This window comes from Henckelia pumila, chromosome 3 (genome assembly GCF_033568475.1).
Source record: "Henckelia pumila isolate YLH828 chromosome 3, ASM3356847v2, whole genome shotgun sequence".
NCBI classification, from domain to species: Eukaryota; Viridiplantae; Streptophyta; class Magnoliopsida; order Lamiales; family Gesneriaceae; genus Henckelia; species Henckelia pumila.
The window spans coordinates 138,236,930-138,263,446 of record NC_133122.1 but is presented as its reverse complement, the minus strand read 5'-3'; the positions used below and the strand labels follow the sequence as shown (position 1 = coordinate 138,263,446).

The window sequence follows — 26,517 nt, the reverse complement described above, 5'->3', positions numbered from 1 at the left end:
TTCCTTGGAGATAGACTGATTTCGTGGTCAAGTAAGAAGCAGACATCAATTGCTACCTCGACCGCCGAAGCAGAATACCTTGCTGCTGGCAGCTGTTGTGCTCAAATACTTTGGATTCAACAGCAGCTTAAGGATTATGGAATCCGGTCGAGTGAAGCTCCAATCTACTGTGACAATACAAGTGCCATAGCCATCACTCACAATCCAGTGATGCACTCTAGGACAAAGCACATTGATGTCAGGCATCACTTTATCCGAGATCATGTCTTAAAGAAAGAAATCAAGCTGGAATACATCTCTACCGATCAGCAAGCAGCAGACATATTCACCAAGCCTCTACCGGACGCTAAGTTTTCTTATTTTCGAAATATTCTTGGCTTAGTAGATCTGAGTTAGTATGCATGTGTTTAGGGGGAATAATTGCCATTATGACATTAATAGCTTAGCTTTTACATTGCCATAAATAGTGGCATATCATCCGCCTTTAACCAGTCTCTGACAGGCTTCGTACTAGCAGCCTTGTGCTTTGAACCAGATGATATTAATTGGGCGCGGTGATTATATTCTTCAAAACTTTTTGAATTTCAAAAATACTTTTCATGACGTCACCCTATGGCCCATAGATTCCTATATATACCTCTTTACACTCGTATATCAACCTTTCACATTTGCTAAAGCTTTCATATTGCACTAAACGCACCATCGAATTACTCTCTAGATTTTGCTTACTTTCTGCTCTAGTTCCTATTTACAGCTATCATGTCGATCCAGAAGACCTGCCTGGCAATCAACTTTGACTCCGTGGTTAAGGCAAACAATGCAGGAATTACAGAGGTCTTCACCATGCTTGAAGCCTCTGGACTGAAGAAATTTTTGGAATGCAGTGCCATCTGCAATTTGCCTGTTTTGAAGGAGTTCTTCACTACCGCTCAAATCGAGCATGGGACTATCAAATGCGTGATCAAGACAGAAGTCTACTCTTTCAATCAGCAGTTCTTCGCTAGCACTTTTGATCTGCCCTCCAGGGGTTTGACAAAATGCACGGATCTTCCAGATGGTAACTGCTCTTATTGGTTGAAGGAGTTCTCAACCACTGATGCTCCGATCAAACTGCCGGCCCAGAAAACATCTCTCAAAGCTCCATTCAGGCTACTGACTAATATCGTGGCCAAGAATCTTCTGGCCAAGGCTGGTTCTTACGACAAAGTGACACTGGAGAAATTTCAATACATGGCGTGTATTGCCTCCAAGATCAACATAAACTGGTCAGACATTCTGTTCAATATTCTATGTGAAATGATCAGGGGCAAAGGGCAATCCGAGGGATTTGCTTTGCAAATCTGCCATATCTTGGGCGTCCTTGGAGTGGACTTTTCCAAGACTGAGCCTCTGCATCCCACCAAATGGCTCAACAAGTCTACGATTCTCAAATTCCTGAACAAGAAAGAGACTGCGGTCGACACCTTGCCCGCTACCGCAAAGGTTATTGCTATCCTTCAACCGCTTTCAACGGTTCCGGTCGTGGCCAAACCAGTCGACACCAAAAAGTCTGCCAAGCGCCAACTGATCATCGAATCTGACTCTGAAGACGAATCACGTGAGAATGTTCCACTGATTCAAGCTTTCAGCAAATCATCTCCTTCTCTATCCAAAGCATCTGTGTCATCTACGCCTGCAGGCGAGAAGAAGAGGCAGCACAAGAAGCTAAAGTCTCTGTCTGGCCTTGCTCCTACCCTGCCAACGGTCGAGACCACTACCGCTGCTGCTTCTACTGCTCCTCATCCTACAAAGGGTGTGACAATCCGGGAAGGTGTCTTATCAGCTCCTAAGGTCACTCTAGCTGATCCCAAAGACAAAGGGAAAGGTGTGATGATCTACACACCCAAGGCTCAACCAGCAGCTACGGTAGAACTCAATTTGATCATCTCTCACGTGCTCCGTACTGTCAAGCGTCATCTACAACGTTTTGACAAATGGCATCACTCCCGCACTCACTTGACACTCGCTCAAATATTTCCTAAATGGAAATCTCTAAACGTCATTGAGCAGAAGATGCTTCTATTTGCTGATACTGAAGATATCGTGGAGGCTTTGGGAAGAAGACAGCTCATAGACTTGAAGCTTCGAGGAAGCCTGCTATCTCTGCTAATTAATGAGCGTGTCAAGAATTTCAAATCCAAGAGTCCTACCGCTGCCGATGACTTTGTGATTTTGACTGGACTACAGGATAGTCTACGTCAAATCACTCAACTACTTCAGCACTTCCAAGCTCTCAACAATGTCAAAACACCAGCTTCAGCAGCCTGTTTACAAGCTTATGTGCTGGAAGCACAAGTGATGATGAAGACCTTTCTCACTCAAGATCAGGGTGAAGAAGACGTCTATGCTCTCCCTTCTTCAGATGGGATTCTGACCGATCTCATCACTGCCGACCTCTTTCAATCATCTGCTCTAAAATCGAGTGTGGCAGCCTCTTCATCGGTCGACCCCTCCTCAACCGCAGTCCAAGCAGTCACTCAACCGGAAGCAGTTGTAATTGCTCACTCCTCTCCAGTGACGACCGCTCTCACCTCTCCAAGTCATCCACAAGATGTTTCAGAAGTGGTTGCACAAGAGATACCTGTCACCTCTGTGACAGAGGCTCCTTGCAGTAGTGCAGCAATAGTGCCCCCAATGGAGACACCAAGCACTATTGTATCACCTGCATCTCCAGTACAGCAAGTGACTGATGCTGATCAAGCACATCAACCGTCTCCATCCACTGAAAAGTTTATGGAAGATCTCATTATGGATGAACCAAGTGCTGATCCTGATACTCCACCAACCATATTGGCTGCAGTCGAGACTATTACATCTCCAACTGTACCATTATTGGAGGGTCCATCATCTAGTTCTCCAACCAGATCACCCGCACCACATCATCGTGAGTCTAGCCCGGTTTCACCAAAAAATGACCCACAAGGGCAAATGCTTCAGACTGATGATTCTTTGATTGACGCCATGGCCGCAGCTCTAGATCATACCTTGATTAATAGGCTACATGAGCTCACACAAACGGTTAGGTCCTTCTCTCAAGATATCACTAACTCCTCCTTCTCCGTTGATAATTCACGCCAGACGATGATTCGGCATTTCGAGACCGTGTCTCGAGACCTTGCTCGTATGACCACAGAGATCACTAATCATCATCGCACTCAAATCAACACGCTCTCTACCGTCTCTGAACAAGTTGTCCGATCCGAAAATCGCCTTCACAAGCAGTTGAATGATCGGATGGACACTATGCAAGCTACTCTACTTGCTCAACTCGATGCAAAGATTGACAATATGCAATCCTGCCTTGGCACTCAACTCACTGAGATCATCGTTCGACTCAACCAAGGTGATGCCAAAAAGGGGGAAGAAGAGCAACGTAGAGCAGCAGAGGCAAGAAGACGAGAAGAAGAGTCCAGAAGAAAGGAAGAAGCCGACAGAAGAAGAAGAGAAGGCGACAGGTCAGGCGATAGGTCGGGAGGAGCCAGTTGGTTCAAAAGATGAACAACTTATCTCTTCTTTACTTATCTCAGCATCATCTCATTTTGACTTTCTTCTGTAGGTGTAATAAAAATGCTTATTGTACTTAATGAAATTCATTCTCTCAATGAAGTTCATTGTACTGCTTTCATATTGTTCTTGGGGCACTTAAGTTTTGTCATCACCAAAAAGGGGGAAATTGTTGAATCCGATATTTTGGTGATAACAAACAACAACTCATCGTATAGGAATGTGCTGCCAACCATTGTATTTCAGGAATCTACTACAACTTCTACCGGAAGCTTGTCAACCGCCTTTGCTCTCGACCGGCTGAAGTCACAAGCCTATCGACTGGCTATCAAAACCAGCAGAGGATAAATCTCTCTACCGGAAGCTTGTCAACCGCCTATGTCTCTCGACCGATTGAAGTCTCAAGCCTATCGACTGGTTATTCAAACCAGCAGAGGACAAATATCCCTACAGGTAGAATGCCAATTGCTTATTAGGATATCTCAAGACAAGTACCTGTGACAAGATGTTCCTTGCAAAGATCTTTTATTAAAAGCAGAACCGGCGTATCAGAAGATTTGTTGACTCCTGCAATCGAGACAACAGGTTGCACCAAAATGGCAAAAACACAGAATGACTACAGATAAAGCATTCGACCGTTTATTCCAGTTTTGGACCCTGGAAGTTGTCTGCAGTGTACGATCTTCATGCAGAATCATCAATGCATTTATGAGCATTAAATGTGCATTCAATGCAGCATCAGAACGTTCAAAATAAAGACGTTGATGATTGACCTATATAAAGGGAAGATTGCTCAAGAAACAAAATAGCAGTGACAACGGTGAGAGACAAGCAATTCAGAAAAATCTCAATCAACTCAATCACTTGAATAATATCAGAAGTCCTGATCTGATATACTTGAGCACACTTACAAGATTATTCATTTTGCTGCTCAAATAAACCCTCGCCTACAGTTCACATATCTGATCGTCAAGGATCATCCTAGGGTTTCCAAGCCTCTCGACCGCTCTGCAGTTTGAGAAGCTCAATTCAACTATACTCATTGTTGAAGAGACTTGAAGCTACTCTGAAAGCTTCCACCAGTCTGATAAGAACTGAGAATCTTATCTGTGTAAATCTAGGAGTTTCGGATTAGGCATTGGATAAGTCCTAAGTCTGAAGTGGGTGTATTACAAGACGTTGTAATAACCAAAGTCTTCTAGTGAATTCCTTCCTAAGTGGAAGAAGGGGAGACGTAGAAGGATTAAGCCTTCGAACTTCCATAAAATCGTGCTTTAGCCTTTACTGCCATTTATCTTACATCCTGCTCATACATTGCTTTATAAACTTTGCATCACTAAAACCTCTGAACTAGTTCCGCACTATTTAAGTTGTTCAAAACGTTTTAGAAGTTGAGAAAACAGATTAAGTGAACTAAACCTCACTTGATCATTTTAAAGAAGAAGAAGATAAGTTTCAGAGTGTATTCACCCCCCCTCTACCCTCTGAACCGATCCCAACAAACTTATCCCAATCAATTTCGCTTTATTTTCGTCATATTATTTATCTATTTTTTAATTAATAATTTTACATCAATTAAATCAAATAAATTATAATCTATCCGTCAAATCAAATAATGTATTAACTAATTTTTTTTATTTATTTTTAATTTACATTATATTATTTATCCATGAATTAGATAATTATGTTGTTTTTATAAATATCTCCCCGTTCTTATTTAATTAAGAAAAACTTGTTTATCATAGTTTCGTATAGAAAATATCATTATAATAATGGAATGAGACAAATGATAGTATTAAGAAAAACTTGTTTATCATAGTTTTGTATATAAAATATCATTATAATAATGGAATGAGACAAATGATAGTGGAACGAGTGGATCAAACGTACTCTCGTTTATTGGGATTGGGAAGGTCATTATGAATCCGGAGCTGACTCCTCTGGATTCACTTTTCTTTTTCTTATTTTTTTAAATATAAAAAAATATTTTTTGGGACTTGACATAGATCTGACACATCCATGTTAATGGGTCGTTCGAAGCTACAGAGGGGTATTACCCCTCTTGAGCTGGTTGTCATTCATTGGCCCAAAATCATGTGGGTCCCACATGATTGATGTGAGACCCACATGATTTTTGATGTGTGACCAACACCTACAGCTGTTAAATCTGGGACTTCAAGTTCCGGATTATTATATTTTTACAAACCCTGTAATTTTGTTATATTTTTATAAATATTTTTTTGTTATATAATATTTTTAAAAAAAACCCGCTTTCTTGTGCTATATATTTTTCGAAGTTTCTTTGCCGTATTGAAACTGCCGTCTCCCATCCGCCGCTGTTTTCGCCGGAATTAGTGAGGTAAAGCTTAGTTCTAGGCTGCCTGCAGCTCTTTCTGGTAGTTCTGAGTTAGATTTTGAATTTCTTAAGGTATTTTGATTTCTAGGGTTTTGAAAATTTGGGTATATTGGTCCATTCAAATTCCTATAATTGATATGTGTTAAAGTATTGTTTGTTGGTACTATATTGGAGGATTCAAGGTGTTGACAATTTTTCAGGATTTATTTGGGCATTATTTCGAATTTCCAGGTTTTATTCTGCGGATTTTTGGATTTAGAGTTATTATTCATAGTTTGGATGTTTAGGTATATTATAAATTTTAACTGATAATTTCGAAATTTGTAGCATTTATAGGAAAATTTCAGCTTATATGAAATTGGGTATTTCGATTATTAGAGCCGTATTCGATATTTGGGTATTTCGAAGTTATGGTGATACAAAATATATATTTTTATTTTGGAAACTTTAGTACGCATCTTGGAACTGGTTTAGATAAATTATAAATTTAGAAACAATTTGCAATGTTGAGGAATTTTAGGAATTCACATATATTAAACTTTTTAAATTCTAGTTTTGCGACGTTCGAACAAAAAATAATTATTTTGGGAACTTTAGTTTGTGAGTCACAAGTTTTAGGAAACTTAAAGCCTAAATTATGGATTTTGAACTTTTAGGCTATAGTCTTGGTTTTTTGCAATTAAATTGGAGTTGATGTGAAATAAATGATTTTAGCACAGGTTCGGATTCACCGGGAAGTCCTTAAGAGTTTTGTGGTAATTTAAGTAATTCGGTTGAGGTTAGCATGAACTGTTTTTATTACGACGTGGAAAGACGCCAAGTATTTTATAATGAGTCGTGACGTGCTTCATGTGATTATTGTGGATGATGTGTTGCATTCACGCATTTATGCTTATTTATGCTTATTGTTAATGAGCAGATTCGAGAATAGTCCTTATTTTCTTTTATAAAAATAAAATAAATTCTTATTTTGTTTAAATAAATTTTATTGGAAAAACTTTTAAGGATATTCGTCGAATAAGCACATTAACTGTGTTGCATAGCATTTTGAGTCTCGACTCCTTTGATTGATATTGATATCAATCTGTTGAGATTTATTGAGTCATCAATGCAGCGAGTAATGATATGACTCTATTTTAACTCGTTTTTCGCTGTTTACATTTATTAATCTTGATTGTTTGGTGAATAAACGTTAATCAGTAGGACGGGCTCTCACAATTGCCCTTGTACAATGTAACAAATGAAATAAAAAATAAAAAAGAAGAGAAGAAAGAGAGAGAGAATGTAGAACGTTGGATCAAAATTTAAGGTTGGGCTATATTGTACATGGGTCCAGGATATTGTATCCTACCCTACTAGTTCAGGAGAAAGAAATGGAAGTATCGGACGGCGGTTTCCTGGTGCGCCACAACTTCATCTCTCTGGATGTACAGGCAAGTAGTTGTGTGTTTGTTGTTGCATGGATATCAAATAGTTGAGAGCAATAAATCTGTTAGTTTGCTCTTTCGATTTCCAGGGGAACCAGACGGAAATCATCATCAGCGGCTATGCAGATCACATTCTTGTCAATCTCTTTACCCTATGGATTTCTAATTTCCGTGGAGCGCGCTTCACATTTTAATCATTCCAAACTATTTCAGGTTTTGGCTTCGCAGATTGGAAGCATGGGAACAATATTGTTTGCCAGGTATGCTTTTTCATTAGTTACATTACTTTTATCTTGCATTAATGATTGAAATTTTTCTTCCTACTAGTTGAATTGATTCAGTTCATATTTTATAAACCTCATTATGACCGTAAGTAGTTATGATATGATTCTGCCCTGGCCTAGTTATCATCATAATATCTTTCTGTCTTGCACATCGAGTTTGCAGAACTTGTAAGGATGATAGAAATGCTGCAATGAGTTTCATTGTGACCTCGGTACAAATGCTTTCTGTTGTTCGAAATTTTCTGGGTTCCATCTGCTGTGCATCCGGGTTGGCATTGGAGGATCTGAATCAAGAAGTAGTGTCACATTGTTTTATTTTGTATTTCTTTTAATCACCTAGCAGCAGAAGTATCATATGTGAATAGCTGATCAGACACGGGTATAATCAAATTTATTGGGGTCCACGTGCACAGGCGAAGAGCGTTTCACATCGTGTGTCTGTCACTCCCATATGCTCTACGTGTAACTTTGAATTGACGTATAGACATTGAACCCCAAGTTTTCTTCATTAAGCCAGCAATCCACAATATAAGATGTACATCATTTGAAATTACTAGTTACAAGGAAACAAACTAAGTGTACTTTCATTTGATCTTACTGATGAACACAGAGTTTGCCATTTTTGATTTATCTAAGCTTGGGATTATGATCTACTTTTGGTGTCAACACACGTGTTGAATTATTTTCCATGGTTGTGTTTATCCTGATGTTGATCGGTGTGGATGTGCCCAATAAAATTGAAAAAAAATTGGTCGTGGTATTGATTGTCAGGAAAGAGGAAGGCCTAGCTGTTGCCCCTACTTTCAATGTTACTGTAGTATTTGGGAAACGAAACGAGGTAATTACAGTAGCAGTACTTGACTAATGTATCTATCTGCTTACTTATTCTTTCATGGTTTATTTATTAAGAAAAGATACTGATCACCAAAGGATCATTGTGCAGCCAATGCTAGTTGCATGTGCTCGACAAATAATACAATACATGAGGTAAATTAGCAAATTCCATCATTTTGTAATATTCTTGTTCAAATACTATGTTATTTAAACTCTGTTTGATGGCTTTCTCACTCTTCTCTCACTCACTCAGCGACACTGGATCAACCAAAGCATTAGTATTGTCTCTTGGGCTCAGAGACCACTCAATGGTAGATTGCGTATAAATTTTGTTCATGGTATGGAATTAAGGCAATTGAGGTTGTTACCATTTATCTTTTTTAATGCAGGAAACTATGAAGGCCATTGTTTCCACCATCAAGGAGAAACTTCCTGAGATCAGTTGATGTGGTGAAGCGCAAACACTAGGTCGGATATAGTGGCCAAAGTAAGAGCTATAGGTGCTTAATATTAGCAAGCCAATTTAGTGAAATACATTAGTAAGTTCATTGTCATTTAGACTTATCTTGCTTAGCACTTGGGAATAAAGTTGGAATATAAAAGCAACACAGTGCTTCCTAAACCGTGTGTTTGAACAATATCTGAATGCATAATATGCCACTAATGTTATAAGAAACTAGAAGGTGTTCCATGTTTTCGGGGAATGTCACCCTGGAAAAAGTATGGACCTCACGTGTTTTGATACATGTTATTCAACTTTAGATACTCTCTTAGAGCACCTACTCATCTCTTGTTGTACACGTACTTCAGGATGCATTTTGGTTTGAAGGAGGGACTTGGTTTATTTTGTCTTGACAATACCTATCAGTGTTGCTTGTTCCAAAAAGTTGCCAAATCGTTCTAATATGGAACTTGAATCAGATCTGGTGAATGCTGTGGTAAAAGTCAACACTATAATTATGGTCAGCTTGGTAATAGTAATCGTCACAGTGACCTCATGCTGATATCATCCAAAATCGAGTTGATTGCTTGATGCTTAGGCAGGAAGTGAAGAACGCACAAAAGTAGACCACTGATCATGTCTTCTAGTAAGCCATAAATTCCCAGAATCGAATTGAAAATATTTTCTTCGAGGGGTTCTGTGGTCGCAATGATGCCCTTATGTTTATTGTTTTTTTATTAGGTTGGACGTGCTCAGCCCGGAGAAACGATAATGATATAAAAATGTCTAAATTCGCTTTTAAAAAAAATGTCTAAATTCTTGTGCTCTATCAGAGCTTGCACCCTACAAATCAAGAATAATTTGGACATATTCTAAATTGTGGTACCAAAATTTAATGAAATAATTTTTTTTATGCAAAATAATAATAAAATTGAAGAACTGAACAAAGATTCGAATGCCTGCTCATGTTTGATAGTCTTTGTCGCACCTAAATTTTTGCTTATGAAATTAAAAGGAACTTACTATGTAGCATATACTTAAATTTTTTTAATTGGTTGCATTTGAAGTCGGGTTTTGTCTATGCTACTTCATTCGGGTAGTGTTCGAATGAATAATAGCCTTCCTAATCATTAGCAGGTAACATACACGTGATGATTTTTTGTGTTCAACAATTCAATTATTTAAAAAATAAAAAATAAAAAATTATATAGTAAAAAACATGTGATTTTTTAAAAAATAAAGAGAATTTGTAAAAATATGTTTGGATAATTTAATAAAAATGGATAATGAAATTTAAAAAATAAGATAAAAAGAAAATAAGATAACAATTTTAGATAAAATGAGGATATACTAGATATTTGAGATATAAATCGGAAAAAAAGAGTTAAATTTAGGGGTTAAAATGAGAAAAAATTTTGGTGTAATTTGACACACACAAAAAGTTTACTATAAGACCCACATCTATTATACATACTATAGTATAGATATTAGTTGAATGATAATTTTACTCTTATATCTTTATCTTTTTTTTTTTTAAAGGATAATGTGATTAATCAAATAATTCTTGATATATCTATTAAGAATTGTGATTTCCCTGCCTGTATATCTATTACAAGAATGCTAGAGGTACATCCATTATTGTACATCAATTTGTACGCCCACTTCTAAAATGACCAAATTACTCTACAATTCAATTTTTTGGAAATCATTTTGCACTTTTAAAGCAAAATGACGTAGCAGTTGATGCTTCTTAAAATGTCTCAAATAAATGATTTAGGACCCAAAAATTCTTAAAATAAAGCCTAAAAAATTCTTAAAATGACGCCTTAAAATTCTTTATTACATGCCACTGAACAAAATTTTGAGAAAGTTTGTGTTTGTTACTACTACAGTAATGATGATTATATAATTTACTGGCATAATTTATAATCTATAATTTTAAATTGATGTAGAAACACGTAAATAAAATGTGTCTAAATACATGAATTAATATAAACTGGTGGTTAGCCACCAAAACTAACTACATTTGAAATTTAAAAGAAAATAATCTCAGCAACTTCCATATCTTATTGAGCAAATAATCATGAAATTATACGAAACTTGTTAACCTTAATGTTGATGATTATCAGATTACTCATCCATTTACCTGGTTATAGGCATATTTGGATCTTAATCAATAAAATCCTATATTTTGTATAGTGTGAATTACCTATGTTTATAAATATATTCCTTTGAATAAATATATTTTATTCCAATCTCTTGATTATTTAATCATATACGCGAAAAAATCTCTCAAGTCCTTAGGGAAGATTTCAGAATGATTGCACAAGGTAAAATGACATCCAATATATTAGTTTTGTCCACATAAATAACCATAACATATGATGAATCTATATTATCCACAACAAAGTGATCAAGGTGAACAAAACCAAGCTGACCAAGATTAAAAAAACTCAAACTATTCAAGAACACAAGCTTCAAGAGTGTGTCAAGTTTCAGAAAGCAAATCAATTTCAACAAATGTAAGCTATTGGTTATTGAAATAGTTAGTGATAATTATCTAAAACATGTTCCACGACACTAGGGCACTTACAAGCTTTAAGGACTTGCAAGAAAACATGCAATGTTAAATTTACAAGCTTTGGATCATGTTTAATTTTAAAAAAAATGCATATTTTCAGCCTCCCAAAAATTAAACAAAAGCATACCAAAAAAAGTTCCAATAGCTTGTTCTTCATAGTCGTCCCAAAACTCCATGGAAGAAAGCATCAATGCTCTCATTACAGCTCCAATTTGTCAAACCAATAGTTTCATCATTATCAGGTTGGCCAAAATACGCAGGTAATGGGGTTGTTACATGATCCAACCTATAACTTGATCCAAAGTCGACTCCATGATTGAGTGTTTACGTAACAGGGGTAAAATTATTAATATCTTGTTTGCGACCGACATTTGTACACGTGTCTTTCTTAGACTTACTCTGTACCTAGCCAAATAACGAATGTTACTATTAATATTTTTCGAGAATAATGACGAGCAAAAAAATTATTAAATAATACCTTGGTTTTCTTTGTCCTAGTTTCCAATGGTCCTTTTTTTCGAACTGTGCGAGGGGATCCTTTTCTCTTCATACACTCCGGGTCTAGAATTTGAGTAGAAAATGTGGTTCCAACTTCTCCAACATTGACAGATCTCATTGGATTAAGTGGTTGAACTAAACCTTCACTTTCATGACCTGATATCGTTCTCAAAGTGAACTCAGCTTTCTTGACAGAAATCCAGCTTTTCACCTCTTGGAATCTTGCCTCATCCTCCGCAACCAAACTAGCTAGTTCTGAAAATTCTCGATGCAATTCATCATATTTTTCATGTCCAGGAGTAGTTATCCAACTAGCGTAATTGACTTTCACCCTTGTGTACAAGCGATTCGCATCACGCTTCCATCTCCTAAGGATATAATTTTGTGGTACTGATCTCACATCGTTGCATAACAAAACCAACACAGCATGTCTGCAAAGTATTCCTCTGAACTCAAATGAATGGCAATTGCAAACTATCTGACATTGTTCTATTTCAAACTAGACATCCACAATTATTTGTTTTATTATTTTTCCTTTGACCTCGACATCCTCGCGTACCTTAAATTTTGTTCTCTCATGCTATTCCCCGCCACATATTACTTTACAATACATCAGCCGAGTGATCTCTTCCTGGAATTCTCCGAATTTGTCCATAGTATATGAAGCTTGAAATTGCTTCTCTATATCATATGCACTGACACAAGGAATCATCTGGGAATATGAACGTAAATCTGCCTGAAACTCTTTCTCTACTTTGCTACGCAAAGCCCGCTCATATTGTTCAACAAATTGTTTCAAGCTGGTTTTAGAATGCACATACCCATCGAAGAAAGCATTCATGCTCTCACCACGCTGCGTTGATGGCATTCCAGCCCAAAAACTTGTGTTTAAAAAACATGGGATCCACCGTGATCTTTCTTTAAAAAGCCCAAACAACCAATCATTTTCGTGCAATTTGTACTTGTCAACCATTGCAAACCAAGACTGAACAAATTCCTCAGGATTTAATGATTCGTATACAGAATTGTGTATATCCTTAAAAATAGAATCTATTTCTTTGTGATACCCAAATTTTTCAGGCAACTTTCTAAGTATATATATTCCATAAACACCATCTATGTCTTGTGTTAGGGAATACAGTTTCTATAGAATTTTGCATGACCCTGTCCTGATCTATGATAATACCTTTGGGAGGTTGATTCTCCATGCAGTCAAGCCACGTATGAAATAACCATACAAAAGTGTCAGTATCCTCACCAGCAATCAAACCACATCCAAAAAGTAGGGGTGTTCACGGTTTGGTTAACCACCCGAACCGAGCCGAAACCAAAAATTCGATTTGAACCGAAAACCGAACCGAAAATTCGGTTCGGTTTTCGGTTTTCAGATTTTCTGAAATTTTGGTTTTCGGTTCGGTTCGATTTTTTATTGCGGTTAACCGAACCGCTGGACCCTTTTTTTTCAATTGACTAGTATTTATTTAATTATTTCATTTATATTTGGAACTTGAAAGTGAGAAGAAACGTTTTTCTCTTATCTCAAAAAATCTGAATCTCAAATCTCAAATCTGAATCGCTCCAAGCCTCCAACCCTTGAACCCGTCACTCCTGCTGTCTGCACGCCTCCTCTTTGGCACAATGAAGAGAAATTTTGCCATTTTTGAACCCACCTAAAGGCAAAAGCTACTGGAATGAAATATATTAATAGATAATGGTATGGAATCTTTGTTCAATTTTTGTTCTCAAATCTCAATATATTAATAGTTCTCAAATTTCAATACGGTTGTCGGTTCTCAAATCTCAAAATAGGTTTTTTTTTTGTAAAAAAAAAAAAGAAAAAAAAAATTGTTAACCGAAAAACCAAAATAAATTCGGTTAAAACCGAACCGAACCGAACTGCTCCATTCGGTTCAGTTTTCGGTTTAAAGTTTCGGAGAACCGAAATTTTGGTTTAACCGAAAAACCAGTTCGGTTCGGGCGGTCCGAGCCGAATAAACACCCCTACCAAAAAGGGTCGATTGTCCATGATGATTAACACCGACAAAAGGAGCAAATGGCATATCATACTCGTTTGTCAAGTAAGTTGTATCGAATGTGACAACATCACCAAATTCCTTGTACGCTAGTCTACATCTTTTATCAGCCCAAAATACATTTTTTAGGCGACCATCCTCATCATAATCAATAGAGAAGTAGAAACCAAGACTTGATTAGTCTTTTTTGCAAATTATGCATGAATAGCAGTTGCATTTCCTTTTCCCAACCTTAGTCTTCTAACCTTATCAATGAAGTTCCGACAATCCTTTTCAATGAAAGTCATGTTTTCATATCCCTTAGCTTCAAGGATCATGTCTTGAACATCTCGAATTTGACAAGTTTAAATGAATCTGAAGAAGTACATCTTGAATATGCCATTGAAATTCTCTTGATTTCCTTTAATTTCTTGAATTTGAGTTTAGAGAATTTGAGCTTTTGGAATTCTTCTCTATTTCTTTGTCTTCTTCTGTCTTGTATGTTGTTGTTGGTCATCTACCCATTATTTATAGTTGAATTATGCAGATTCATACAATTTCCATTTGATGAGGCATCGCAATTTAATTGGCTCCTCGTGACTCATTTGATGATTATTTTTCGTTAATCACAAGTGAAAGGAATATGTAATCCTTGAACATATATTTCCTATTTTTTGATTAAATATTATTTAATTAATTGTTTTGCCTCTCTGAGACTCTTTTGAACTCAATAGATATATCTGATCTTTTATTTTAAAGTACTTGATTCCTAAATAAACTCTCGTTTCCATCTTTTGTAGGAATCTAATAAAGGAAAATTCCATAGAGAGAGAGAGAGGGAAGATCGCTGCACACACAGAGAACCGACGACTACTGCAGAAATTCGAGAGGCCTTGTAGATTGAAAACCATCAACGATTTTCTGAAGTAATTTTCCGATTGATCGTTGCTGGATTTATCGTGTTGCCATGGCGTGTTGTAAATACTTGAAGACTACACTTTAAAATGTTGTTCGAGTGGTTCCTTGTTAATTAAAGTTTCCGGATACAAGATTAACACATTATTGGTTCTATTTTTATTGTTATTTGTTATGTGTTATTTATTTTCTCGACTTCTTTTGCAGAATTCAAGCAGTGGTTATTTTAATTGAAATATTGCATTATAGTTTCTGTACGTAAACAATATTATATAAATTCATTGTCAAATCTATATTGGAAATGTTCTGTTATGTATGTTAATTTTTACAAATTTTAATGTTTTGCAGAATTTAAGCGGTGCTTGTTTTGAATTTTAAAGGTTGATTTTGAATCTGCGATTATATTACACACACACACATACATGATAATTAAATAAGTTTTCGGTGATGATAACCAGCAGAAGAAGATAAAATCAATAGACAAATAAATAGTAGTAATAGATAGCAGACTCCAAAACTGAGAAAGAGAAATCGGTAGGCTAAAGTCCAAAAAACCGAGTAAAATAAATAACCACTTTCAGCAGCTACTTCATTAATTAGTCGTTTTGTTTCTATAGTACATCTTAATTAATGTCTCTTACTACAACATTTATTGCACATCTCTCTTTATATACGGAGTACATGACGTACTAAGAAAAACAAATCTTTTGGTACAGGTACATTAAATGAAATACTTAATAGAGTCATTTATTAACGTTGCATCAGTAGCTATAAAAGGCTCAGAACCTCCTTCGAGTAAAAAAGAGAGAACCCGCTATCAAATTTCAATCAAGTTACAAGCTCTCTTCTACATACTCGAAAGATACTTTTGCACTCCTGAAGTGAAATATCAGATCCTCAAATCATATTTGTCCCCCTTTGATTCATTGAAAAAATTCTTATCAGAGTAAAAGTATTGTAATCATCTGAAAGAAAAGTCTTCTTTCAAAGAGTGTTTGGAGTTGTAAATTTTGTGTGAGTTCTAGAAGTTTCAGTAGACAGTAAATAAATCATACTGAAGTTGGTTTGTACTTTGTACTAGTATGTGTACCAGCAATTAAATTTTTTAGTGATACTTTTTGGAAACAGGAGAAGGGATCGAGGACGTATAAGGTTTTATCCTTCGAACTTCCAGAAACAAATATGTTGCCAATCTTTTACTTATTTTTTAGCTTCAAAAAACTTAGCTAGTATTACGTTTCTGCACTACTTCAGTAGACTACTACTTTGTCTTTGAGCACGGGTTTAGCCTGCATTGCTGCTAGTACCAGTACCAGGCCAATATCAAAAGAAAATCTGAGAGTATTCATTTATCCCCTCTAAACACTCTCCGCCGATCTTAACAATAAATACATACAAATATTGCAAAATAGCTAAATTTTGTAGAATATACATAACATTTATCGGATATTTGGGTTATATATGTGGACATTTGTTTTTTGAATTTTAAAAATATAATTTTAAATTCAATTAAAGAATTATATTGATTGATTTTTTTTTTTTATCTATAATTGATTTTTTTATATTTTAAAAGCAAAGATTATGGATTGGATGCCAAACTTATGGGATTTTTTTGTATCTTTTATTGGTAATTCTCGATTTTATTATAGATAGTAAATAAATATATTCTAAAGAAATACCGGGTATTTGAAAAGTGTACATTATATCTTAAATATTTTTTGATTTTATTATAGACATTTTTTCATTTTATTATAGAGTATGTGACTATAGATAGTGAAAAAAATTAAGGTTTTTTTTTTGTTTTGTATAAAAATACGATGGATATATAATATCCAGTGTTCTAAATGGTGATCGAGGCGGTCGTCTAGGCACTAGGAGGTAGGCGGCCCTCGACTGCCACGCCTTGGCATGAGGCGGCCTTTTCAGGAGGCCCAAGCTGTCCGGCGGGTGAGGCGGAAGGCGAGGCGGGCGAGGCAGCTGTAGCGGGCGCTCAAGCGGGTGAGGCGGCCAAGGCGGTCAATACATATTTAAATTCAGTCAAAGGTCAAGAGTCAACTAATTTTAAAATTTTAGTCAAAAGTCAATAAATTTTAAAAACCTAGTCAAAGTCTACCCATTTTAAAACCCTAGTTATTGACGGGTTAGTCTATGCTACACCGGGAGTGTTTCTCTCCCTATTTCAATACAATTAGATAATGTAGGACCCATATATTTTTATGAAAATTGACATATGTGTTGATGATCCAATGGTTGATATTTGACCACATCATGGGGGGAGAAGTACTCCAGGTGTAGCATAGAATAATCCGTTATTGACTTATTTCAAAAACACTAGCCACTTTCTTTTTGTTTTTCATTTTTGCACCTTATATAAATGGTATTATATTTATGAAACTTTTTTATGCATAAATATTATTTAATTACACATCTTACATAAAAATTATGACTATTTTTTATTACATTGCATGACTATATATGATTACCCATAAAAAACTGCTTAAAAAAAATTCAACCGCCTAGGCGGCCAAGGCGGTAGGTGGTCACGGACCGCCCTGTCACCGCCTCCCGCCATTTACAACACTTATAATATCTTTAAATATTATAAATATTCAACCTTTGGTAATCAAAATATGAATAAATGATTTAAATATTTTATTTCAAACACAGGGAACTAATAGATCATTTTTTCTAAGAATTGTTTTAGCAATCTCCATATTTCACATGGCTAATTGCAATAAATTATATTTTTGGTATAATGTGTCTTCAAGATTGACTTATTCATTGACCCTTGAAGGTTGTTAGGTGGTTGGAAAACCAGTTGATGGCCATAGCTGTAATCCTGATTTCCTAACTACCTCAAGTGGTTAGAGAGCAAGTTGGGGGCAACCGGGAGCATCAGGTTTCAAGAAGAGATATAACCTGCTTCATGCATGTATAAAAGGATGATCTAGAAGTCTTGAGAAAGACACAGAACAATTGATAACCCAAACCAGAAAAGCGATCACAAAAGGAAGCAACAGAGAGAATAGAGGTGATCAAAGTGTTGAGAGATTCCTGATTTATTTTGACTCCATTCTTGTAAAGCTTTGGTGATTGTAACTTTGGTTGATTAAATAAAAGAGATTTCCCTCCCGTGGATGTAGGTGATTATCACTGAACCATGTAATTCTTGTGTGTGCTCTTGATTACTTTTCTTTTTTGTTCTGTTAATTCTGATCTGTCCCGTGAGAGTTGAGTGATTGTTCATTGAGTGAGAGATTAAGTCTGTGAATTGAGTTCTTAAGATTGAACGTTTTTGATACATCGAGCAATAATCACGACAAGTGGCGTCGTCCGTGGGAAGATCGAATTGCGAGATGGGAACAATGAAGTATGATATCGGGAAGTTCAATGGGTGGAATGATTTCGGATTATGGAGAATCAAGATGAGGGTCATCTTGATTCAACAAGGACTCATTGATGCGCTGCAGAAAGATGAGGGATCATCTAGTTCAACGAAGGATGAGGATCAGGGAAAAGAAAAGGCAAAGGTTGACATACAAGAAAAGACACCGAGTACGATCATTTATGCCTTGGAGACAAGCCATTGAGAGAAGTGGCAAAAGATAGAATAACAGCTGCTATGTGGTTCAATCTCGAGAACCTGTACATGACAAAGTCATTACAAAATCATCCCTATATGAAGCATAGACTATATTCATTCAAAATCCGAGAAGAGAAGAATCTGATAGATCAGATTGACGAGTTCATCAAGATCCTAGATGATCTGGAACATATTGAAATAAAATTGGAAGAGGAGGACAAGGCTTTAATATTGCTAAATGCGCTTCCAAATTCGTATGAAAACTTCAAGGATGCAATGTTATATGGTAGAGAACAGTCAATCACCCTGAAGGAAGTGCAATCTGCTATACAAGCTAAGAAACTGCAAAGGATAAATCAAACTTAGTCTCAAGGTGATATACTAATCATGAGAGGCAGACCAGAGAAAAGAACTCAAAAGTTCAGAAGGGATAAATCAAGATCTAAGAGCCGTACAAGGTTCAAGTGCTTTCAATGCCACAATGAAGGCCATTTCAAAAGGGATTTCCCTGAAAGAATAATGAACTTGAACGAGAAACCAAGGAAAAGTGATGTGGTTGCTGTTGCATCAGAAAACTATGATTCAGCAGAGGCTTTGGTGGTGTCTAATCAATAAACTGATCAAGAATGGATATTGGACACTGGATGCACATTTTATATGTGCCCAAATAAATCCTAGTTTGCAGGGCTAAAGGAATCTGATGGAGGGCTGGTTCTTATGGGAAATAACAGATCTTGCAGGGTAAGAGGGAGCGGATATATCAGAATAAGAACTCATGATGGAGTGGACCGTGTTCTGCATGAAGTTTGGTACATTCCCGAACTTAAGAGAAATTTAATATCTCTTGGCTTGTTAGAATCCAATGGTTATGCTTTTAAATCAGAAAATGGATTCATAAAAGTGTCTAAGGGATCTTTAGTTGTCTTGAAAGCTGTTAGGAAGGATGCTTTGCATGTTCTTTTAGGAACTACTGTTGTAGGCGGAGCTTCTCTGTTACAAAACACAGCTGATAAATCTATGTTATGGAACTTAAGGCTAGGTCATGTAGGTGGAAAAGGGCTACATGAACTAGCTAAACAAAGCTTACTGTGTGGTGATAAATTACAGGGGATTGATCTTTGTAAACTTGTATTCTAGGAAAGTCTAAGAAAGTACATTTTACATATAGTAAACACACTATCAAAGAACCTTTTGATTATGCGCATTCTCATTTATGGGGACCCTAAAAAACTGTAACACATGGAGGGGGTAGATATTTTATATCAATCATAGATGATTATTCAAGAAGGGTGTGAGTTTATGTACTTAAAACAAAATATCAAGCCTTTGATAAGTTTAAAGAATGGCTCATCACAATAGAAAATAAAATAGGGAGAAAACTAAATCATTTGAGGACTGACAATGACCTGGAATATTTTTCAGAGCAGTTTCAAGAACTTTGCAAGTCTCATGGAATTTCCAGACGCAAAACAATACCTGGAACCCCTCAAAAAAATGGGATATCTAAGAGGATGAATCGCACACTTTTGGAAAGGGTAAGATGCATGAATATAAATGCAAACATGCCTAGGTCTCTCTGGGGTGAAGCTGTAACTACAACAGCCTAATTAATCAATAGATGCCCCTCAAGAGCTATGGATTTCAAGACACCAATAGAGAGGTAGAGTGGGAAACTGATAGCGCTAAGTCGTATCACGCCCAAATTATCCAACTAAAATCAGATAACAAAATATGCAGTAGTGTGAGTAGGGATCATTCCCACGAGAAAAGTGAAATTTTAATAGTGTTCTTAAAATACTGAAAATAATAAAAGGGGTTTTTTGGATTTTACTAACTACTATGCAAGAATTAAAATAAGAAAGATCAATAAACTAACGAGACTTGGTATTACACCCTTGAAATTATTCATTCGATCATCGATTCCCTAAAAATAATTAATTCACATTGAATATTCATCATTGAAAATTTAATTCCTGTTTTACCTTAATTTTAGTTAACTAGACACCAGCGTTCTAAGTTAACCCTTACCCCATAAATTACCCTAATACCAGCGATTAGATTTAAATCCACGGCAGAATTCAAATGAGTAAAACTGATGAATCTAGACAACAAAAATACCAGCGATTGTATTTAATCTAGTCAATTGTTGTTCCTACGATTTAACAAATTCAACAGCAGAAAATATTAAGCATAGTTGCTTCAAAACTCAGATGATTCAAACAATTACGGATTTGAATTCTAATTTAGCAATATATTGTATAGCAAAATTCTAAGGTGATCAATCCTAAAATCTCACATACAAGCATGACAATCAATCCAAAACAAATCTTGATACGTAATTTGGAATTAAACAATGAAAAATTCGAATCTCATAAATAAACAAAATCAAATGTTCATCTTCCTCAATCAAGTATTAAAACTTAGCCTACAATATTCAAGAATTTTACAGAAAAATTCATGAAAAAAAATTAAATCTAAGAAAAGAGAGAAGAAACCTAGCCGCCAAGAGAGTTCTTCTGCTTTCTAGCCATCCCAAAAGATCTTCCGAATCCTCCCAAGACTCTAAAATTCGAGATATATATTTTAATTAAGGCTAGAGTCCTACAAAATAAAAATTCATAATTTACAGATTTTTTTCCGAACAGCAAGTCTCGCTCGATCGGTTGAAGTCTGTGGATCGAGCGAGAGTCTTTTTCATATCCTACTGTTTTCATATTTCTTGGCACCGTTCGATCGGTTAAACTTTGTAGATCGAGCGCCCAAATTATGCCAACTTTATGTCCAGCTTTTCTTTCTGCTCCCGCTCGATCGGTTAAACTTTGCGGATCGAGCGCGCAGCTTTGTTTTTCAGCGAGCAGCGAGATTGAAATTTTCATAACCAGAGATCTAGCCGTCGGATTGACCTGAAATTTAGACAACAGATTCAAAACATCTTGAAATTCATTTTGAACGGTGAAGATTGGATTTGGTTTTTTATAAAATAAAAATGATTTTCTAACCATTGCTGCTTCGTAATTCTTCTCTTATCTTGGCACTTTACTCTTTAGCTCCATTTATTCTCTTTTCCTATATAAAATCACATACAATGATTAGGAACTAAAACATGAATTTAACCAATCAAAATACACCTAATCATCACAAATTAACTCAATCAAACATAGGAAAATACCATCACATCAAACTCCCCCTACTTAATCCTTGCTCGCCCTCGAGCAACACAAAACTAAAAATAAGCTCGAACTCATAATACATAACAAAAATAACCATGATTTTCACATTTATGCCTCAGGAATAAACTCAATGCATGATCAAGAAAGGCGCTAAAATGCTAACAACGGAACAAGTTCAATATCTAGACATTTCAACTAGAGATATAGCTCCGAACGTGTGTGTGTGTTTGGTCATTAGCCAGTGTCATGCACACTTCACAGATCCATTCAATGTAAAAACCCACAATAGCTCAAGTTTCATACCAACACATCAAATTAAACCATTGAGAAGTTTTATGGTCTTTTCACTTGTCCGAGTAATTGCATCCGGTTATCCTCAACTCCGTACATTCTCCTCCATATTTAGCTCTTGAAATTTATAGGACTAGAATTTCAATCCTCATTCTAATACCTCTCCTCACCTTACTAACTCCATTATTTACTCATTTTTTTTTCGATTAATCTCTAAAGGAAGGTTGATAGGTTAGCGACTTCCTAAGACTATCACAAGGCTCACACGACCTTCACTATGTCATATACAATTCACAAGCCATGACTCATGCGTGCTAAAGAATATTCAAGAACCATATCAAAGTCTAATTTGTATTGGAGATCAAAGTGTTCCAAGGTTAGCAAATCATCTATTTTCAAAAGCATGCATGTCATCAATTAGAATTCATCATGGGCTAGTGATTTTCAACAGTCAAATGCATCACAAACTATGAGCTCTAAATTTTTTTTTTTTCAAAAATCGGCTAAATTCTCTCAATGACTGGCTAAGTCTCTCCCCCATACTTAAAATCTTACATTGTCCCCGGAAACGGCGCCAAAATTTGGCAGCGCTAAGTCATGTCACACCCATACTTAAAATCTTACATTGTCCCCAATGTAAGCAAAAATGCAAAACAAAAAAAAAATAAAAACTAAGAATGAAAGAAAAAAACTCCCCTTGGGTTGCCTCCCAAGAAGCGCCTCTGTTTACAGTCTTCGGCCCGACTGTATGCTTCAGTTCATCAAGGTGGTTCATATCTAGTTCTCTTGTCCACCTTCACCCATCTGAACAGTTTTGCAGTTATTTTATGTCTATTCTTTTTCTGTTTTGATATCTTTCTTATCCCCGTGTTTGGACTACTTCTTCCCTTTCCCTTATGCATTCCTTTTTCTCGATCTGGAGGAAACTTTGACTTAGTTATAGGTACCTGCAAATCAGAAAGAAAAATTTCAGCAGTATAATTTTTTACAGGTTTTTCAATAACTTCCTTAAACTTATCCTCATTCACAACTATCTTGTGCTCTTGTGACAAGTAATCATTAGCATCAATATTATTAACAACACTTTCACGACCAAGAATTTTCAGGGTATCAAAAATATGAAACTTAACAATCTCCCCATAAAACTCCATAGTGAGAGTGCCATTGTTAACATCTATAATGGACTTCGATGTTTTCAAAAATGGTCTTCCTAGCAAAACTGGACTATTAAAATCATTATTCTTCATATCAAGCACATAGAAATCAGCAGAAAAAACCAAGTTACCAACTTGCACAAAAACATCCTCTAACACACCCCTAGGATGAATAGTAGATCTATCAGCCATCTGAATAACAATTGCAGTTTCAGTCAAAGGCCCTAGTTTTAATGAAAAATAAACAGAATATGACATGAAATTAATCGATGCTCCTAAATCTAACATGGTTGTATCAAGATGAACATCTCCTATTTTACAAGGAATCGAAAACATACCTGGATCCTTGCATTTTTCAGGTGCCTTTCTCTGAATGACAGCAGAAACCTGTTCTCCTAGTTCAACTCTTTTACACCCCTTTAAATTTTGTTTTCTTTTCGCAGTACATAATTCTTTCAAAAATTTAGCATAGAGAGGTACTTGTTTAATAGCATCTAACAGAGGAATATTTACCTCACATCTGCAAAAAGTTTCATACAACCCCTTAATTTCATCATCATTCCTAGACTCTTTCAATGCTAAGGGAAAAGGGGGTATGGGTTTAGACTCAGAGAGAGGAGGAAACTTACCTCTTGGTGCGTCTTTTTGAACTATCTCATCCTTTTCTACCTTGGATTTCTCTTCATCCTCGTTCTGTACTGGTTATTTCTCTACTTCTTCATGAACCTTCAACTCCTTTCCACTCCTCAAGGTGATTGCACTAACATTCTCCTTTGGATTCACCATTGTCTGTGATGGCAGACTGCTAGAATTTAGTGCCTCCAACCTGTTAACTGTGGTTGCCAACTGCCCCATTTGAGTGTTCAACTGTTGGATACTTGCTCTTGTCTCCTGTTGAAAATTTAAAGAATTAGTAGCAAGATCCTTAAAAAAAATTTCTAAAGACTCACCAGGCTCTGGAATTTGAGGATGCTGTGGTGGAGGATGATACGATGCTCTGTAAGCTTGATTATGCATTTGGTGTACTGGAGAGTTTCCATATCTGAGATTGGGATGATCCTTCCAACCTGGATTGTATGTGTTGGAATAAGGATCATACTTCTGTTGTGGTGGTCCGGGAAATCCTCTTGCTGCATTGACTTGCTCAGCAGATCCCTCTTGAAGAGTAGGACACATGTCAGTTGCATGTCCCACTTTAGCACAAACTCCACATGCTCTTACAGTTTGCCCACTCCCTACAACAATTTGACACACAAAATTTGTCAATTCAATCAATTGTTGTTCAAGGGAAAAAACATTTACCTCGTTGCCCCGTTTGGGTGCTGGATTACTCCTGTTGGTGCCAAATTGCTGAGAATTAGCAGCCATATTCTCGATTAAATTCCTTGCTTGAACTGGAGTTTTGTCCACAAAAACTCCTCCACTGGCCGCATCTAGCATATTCCTGTCATGAGACAATAAACCTTCATAGCAGTATTGTATTAATAAATTTTCACTTATCTGGTGCTGCGGACAGCTAGCACAAAGCTTCTTGAACCGCTCACAATACTCATGAAGTGATTCCCCTGCAAATTGCTTTATGTCATAGATCTCTTTTCTGATATTTGCTGCTCTTGAAGCTGGAAAGTACTTCTCTAAGAAGATTCTCTTCATCTCTGTCCAGGTGGTAATGGATCTAGGAGGTAGGTAGTATAGCCAATCCTTAGCAGCATTCTTTAATGAAAGATGAAAGGCTCTCAGCTGGATTTGCTCTTCTGTTACTCCATGAGGTTTCATGCTTGTGCACACCACATGGAATTCCATTAAGTTCTTTTGAGGATCTTCACCTGCAAGACCATGAAAAGAAGGCAACAAATGTATTAGCCCAGATTTTAATTCAAAAGTAACATTAGTTTCTAAGGTAGGGAAAGTAATGCATAGGGGCTGTTGATTCAGGTCAGGAGTGTCCAGTTGTCTCAAGCTCAAATTTGCGTTGTCAGCCATTGCTCCTCTAAGAACCTCAACCACGCGCTCGTCCTCTCCCTGTCTCCAACGAGCTTCTTTCCTTCGTCTATGCAAAGTTCTTTCTATATCCGGGTTGTATGGAATTTCTTCTTCCGTAGATTCACCTGAAATCATGAACAAACTCGAGAAGCACTGGGGAAAGAATAAAAAAAATAAAAATAAAAACAAGAACACAAATAAATTAAACACTGTTCCCCGGCAACATCGCCAAAATTTGATAGCGCTAAGTCGTATCATGTCCAAATTACCCAACTCAAATCAGATAACAAAATATGCAGTAGTGTGAGTAGGGATCGTTCCCACGAGGAAAGTCAAATTTAAATAGTGTTCTTAAAATACTGAAAATAATAAAAGGGATTTTTTGGATTTTACTAACTACTATGCAAGAATTAAAATAAGAAAGATCAATACACTAACGAGACTTGATATCAGTCGACTACACCCTTGAAATTATTCATTCGATCATCGATTCCCTAAAAATAATTAATTCACATTGAATATTCCTCATTGAAAATTTAATTTCTGTTTCACCTTAATTTTAGTTAACTAGACACCAGCATTCTAAGTTAACCCTTACCCCATAAATTAACCCAATACCAGCGATTAGATTTAAATCTACGGCAGCATTCAAATGAGTAAAACTGATGAATCTAGGCAACACAAATACCAGCGATTGTATTTAATCTAGTCAATTGTTGTTCCTACGATTTAACAAATTCAACAACAGAAAATATTAAACATAGTTGATTCAAAAATCAGATGATTCAAACAATTACGGATTTGAATTCTAATTTAGCAATAGATTGTATAGAAAAATCCTAAGGTGATCAATCCTAAAATCTCACATACAAGCAAGGAAATCAATCCAAAACAACTCTTGATACGCAATTTGGAATTAAACAATGAAAAATTCGAATCTCATAAATAAACAAAATCAAGGGTTCGTCTTCCTCAATCAAGTATTAAAACTTAGCCTACAATATTCATGAATTTTACAAAAAAATTCATGAAAAAAAATTAAATCTAAGAGAAGAGAGAAGAAACCTAGCCGCCAAGAGAGTTCTCCTGCTTTCTAGTCGTCCCAAAAGATCTTCCGAATCCTCCCAAGACTCTAAAATTCGAGATATATATTTTAATTAAGGCTAGAGTCATACAAAATAAAAATTTATAATTTACAGATTTTTTCCCGAACAGGTCGTCTCGCTCGATCGGTTGAAGTCTGCGGATCGTGCGAGAGTCTTTTTCCAATCTTACTGTTTTCATATTTCTTGGCACCGCTCGATCGGTTAAACTTTGCGGATCGAGCGCCCAAATTATGCCAACTTTCTGTCCAGATTTTCTTTCTGCTCCCGCTCGATCGGTTAAACTTTGCGGATCGAGCGCGCAGCTTTGTTTTTCAGCGAGCAGCGAGATTGAAATTTTC

At 36.2% G+C, this 26,517-nt stretch overlaps 2 protein-coding genes and 1 pseudogene across 3 annotated transcripts; 1 reads left to right on the top strand and 2 right to left on the bottom strand.

The window, feature by feature from the left end:
• The first annotated feature begins 5,773 nt into the window (after positions 1-5,773).
• On the top strand, positions 5,774-9,188 carry LOC140891252 (uncharacterized). Of its 2 annotated transcripts, XM_073299651.1 has the most exons (8): positions 5,774-5,902; positions 7,236-7,332; positions 7,416-7,463; positions 7,540-7,586; positions 8,382-8,448; positions 8,554-8,597; positions 8,698-8,755; positions 8,834-9,188. In XM_073299651.1, the coding sequence occupies exons 2-8, from the start codon at positions 7,273-7,275 to the stop codon at positions 8,888-8,890; spliced, it is 381 nt and encodes a 126-aa protein (XP_073155752.1). In that variant the 5' UTR covers positions 5,774-5,902; positions 7,236-7,272; the 3' UTR covers positions 8,891-9,188. The 2 variants fall into 2 exon arrangements, with proteins under 2 accessions (XP_073155752.1, XP_073155751.1); XM_073299650.1 differs by having other exon boundaries at positions 5,865-5,902; positions 7,416-7,586.
• A 1,990-nt stretch (positions 9,189-11,178) lies between these two features.
• On the bottom strand, positions 11,179-14,315 carry LOC140889601 (protein FAR1-RELATED SEQUENCE 5-like; annotated as a pseudogene).
• An 8,382-nt stretch (positions 14,316-22,697) lies between these two features.
• Positions 22,698-25,208, bottom strand: LOC140889600 (uncharacterized). The gene is made up of 7 exons (XM_073297318.1): positions 24,640-25,208; positions 24,422-24,534; positions 24,231-24,325; positions 24,041-24,157; positions 23,817-23,981; positions 23,429-23,507; positions 22,698-23,314 (listed from the first exon to the last, which is right to left on the bottom strand). Exons 1-7 carry the CDS (start codon positions 25,206-25,208, stop codon positions 22,698-22,700), a joined length of 1,755 nt encoding a protein of 584 aa, XP_073153419.1.
• Between the last annotated feature and the right edge of the window lie 1,309 nt (positions 25,209-26,517).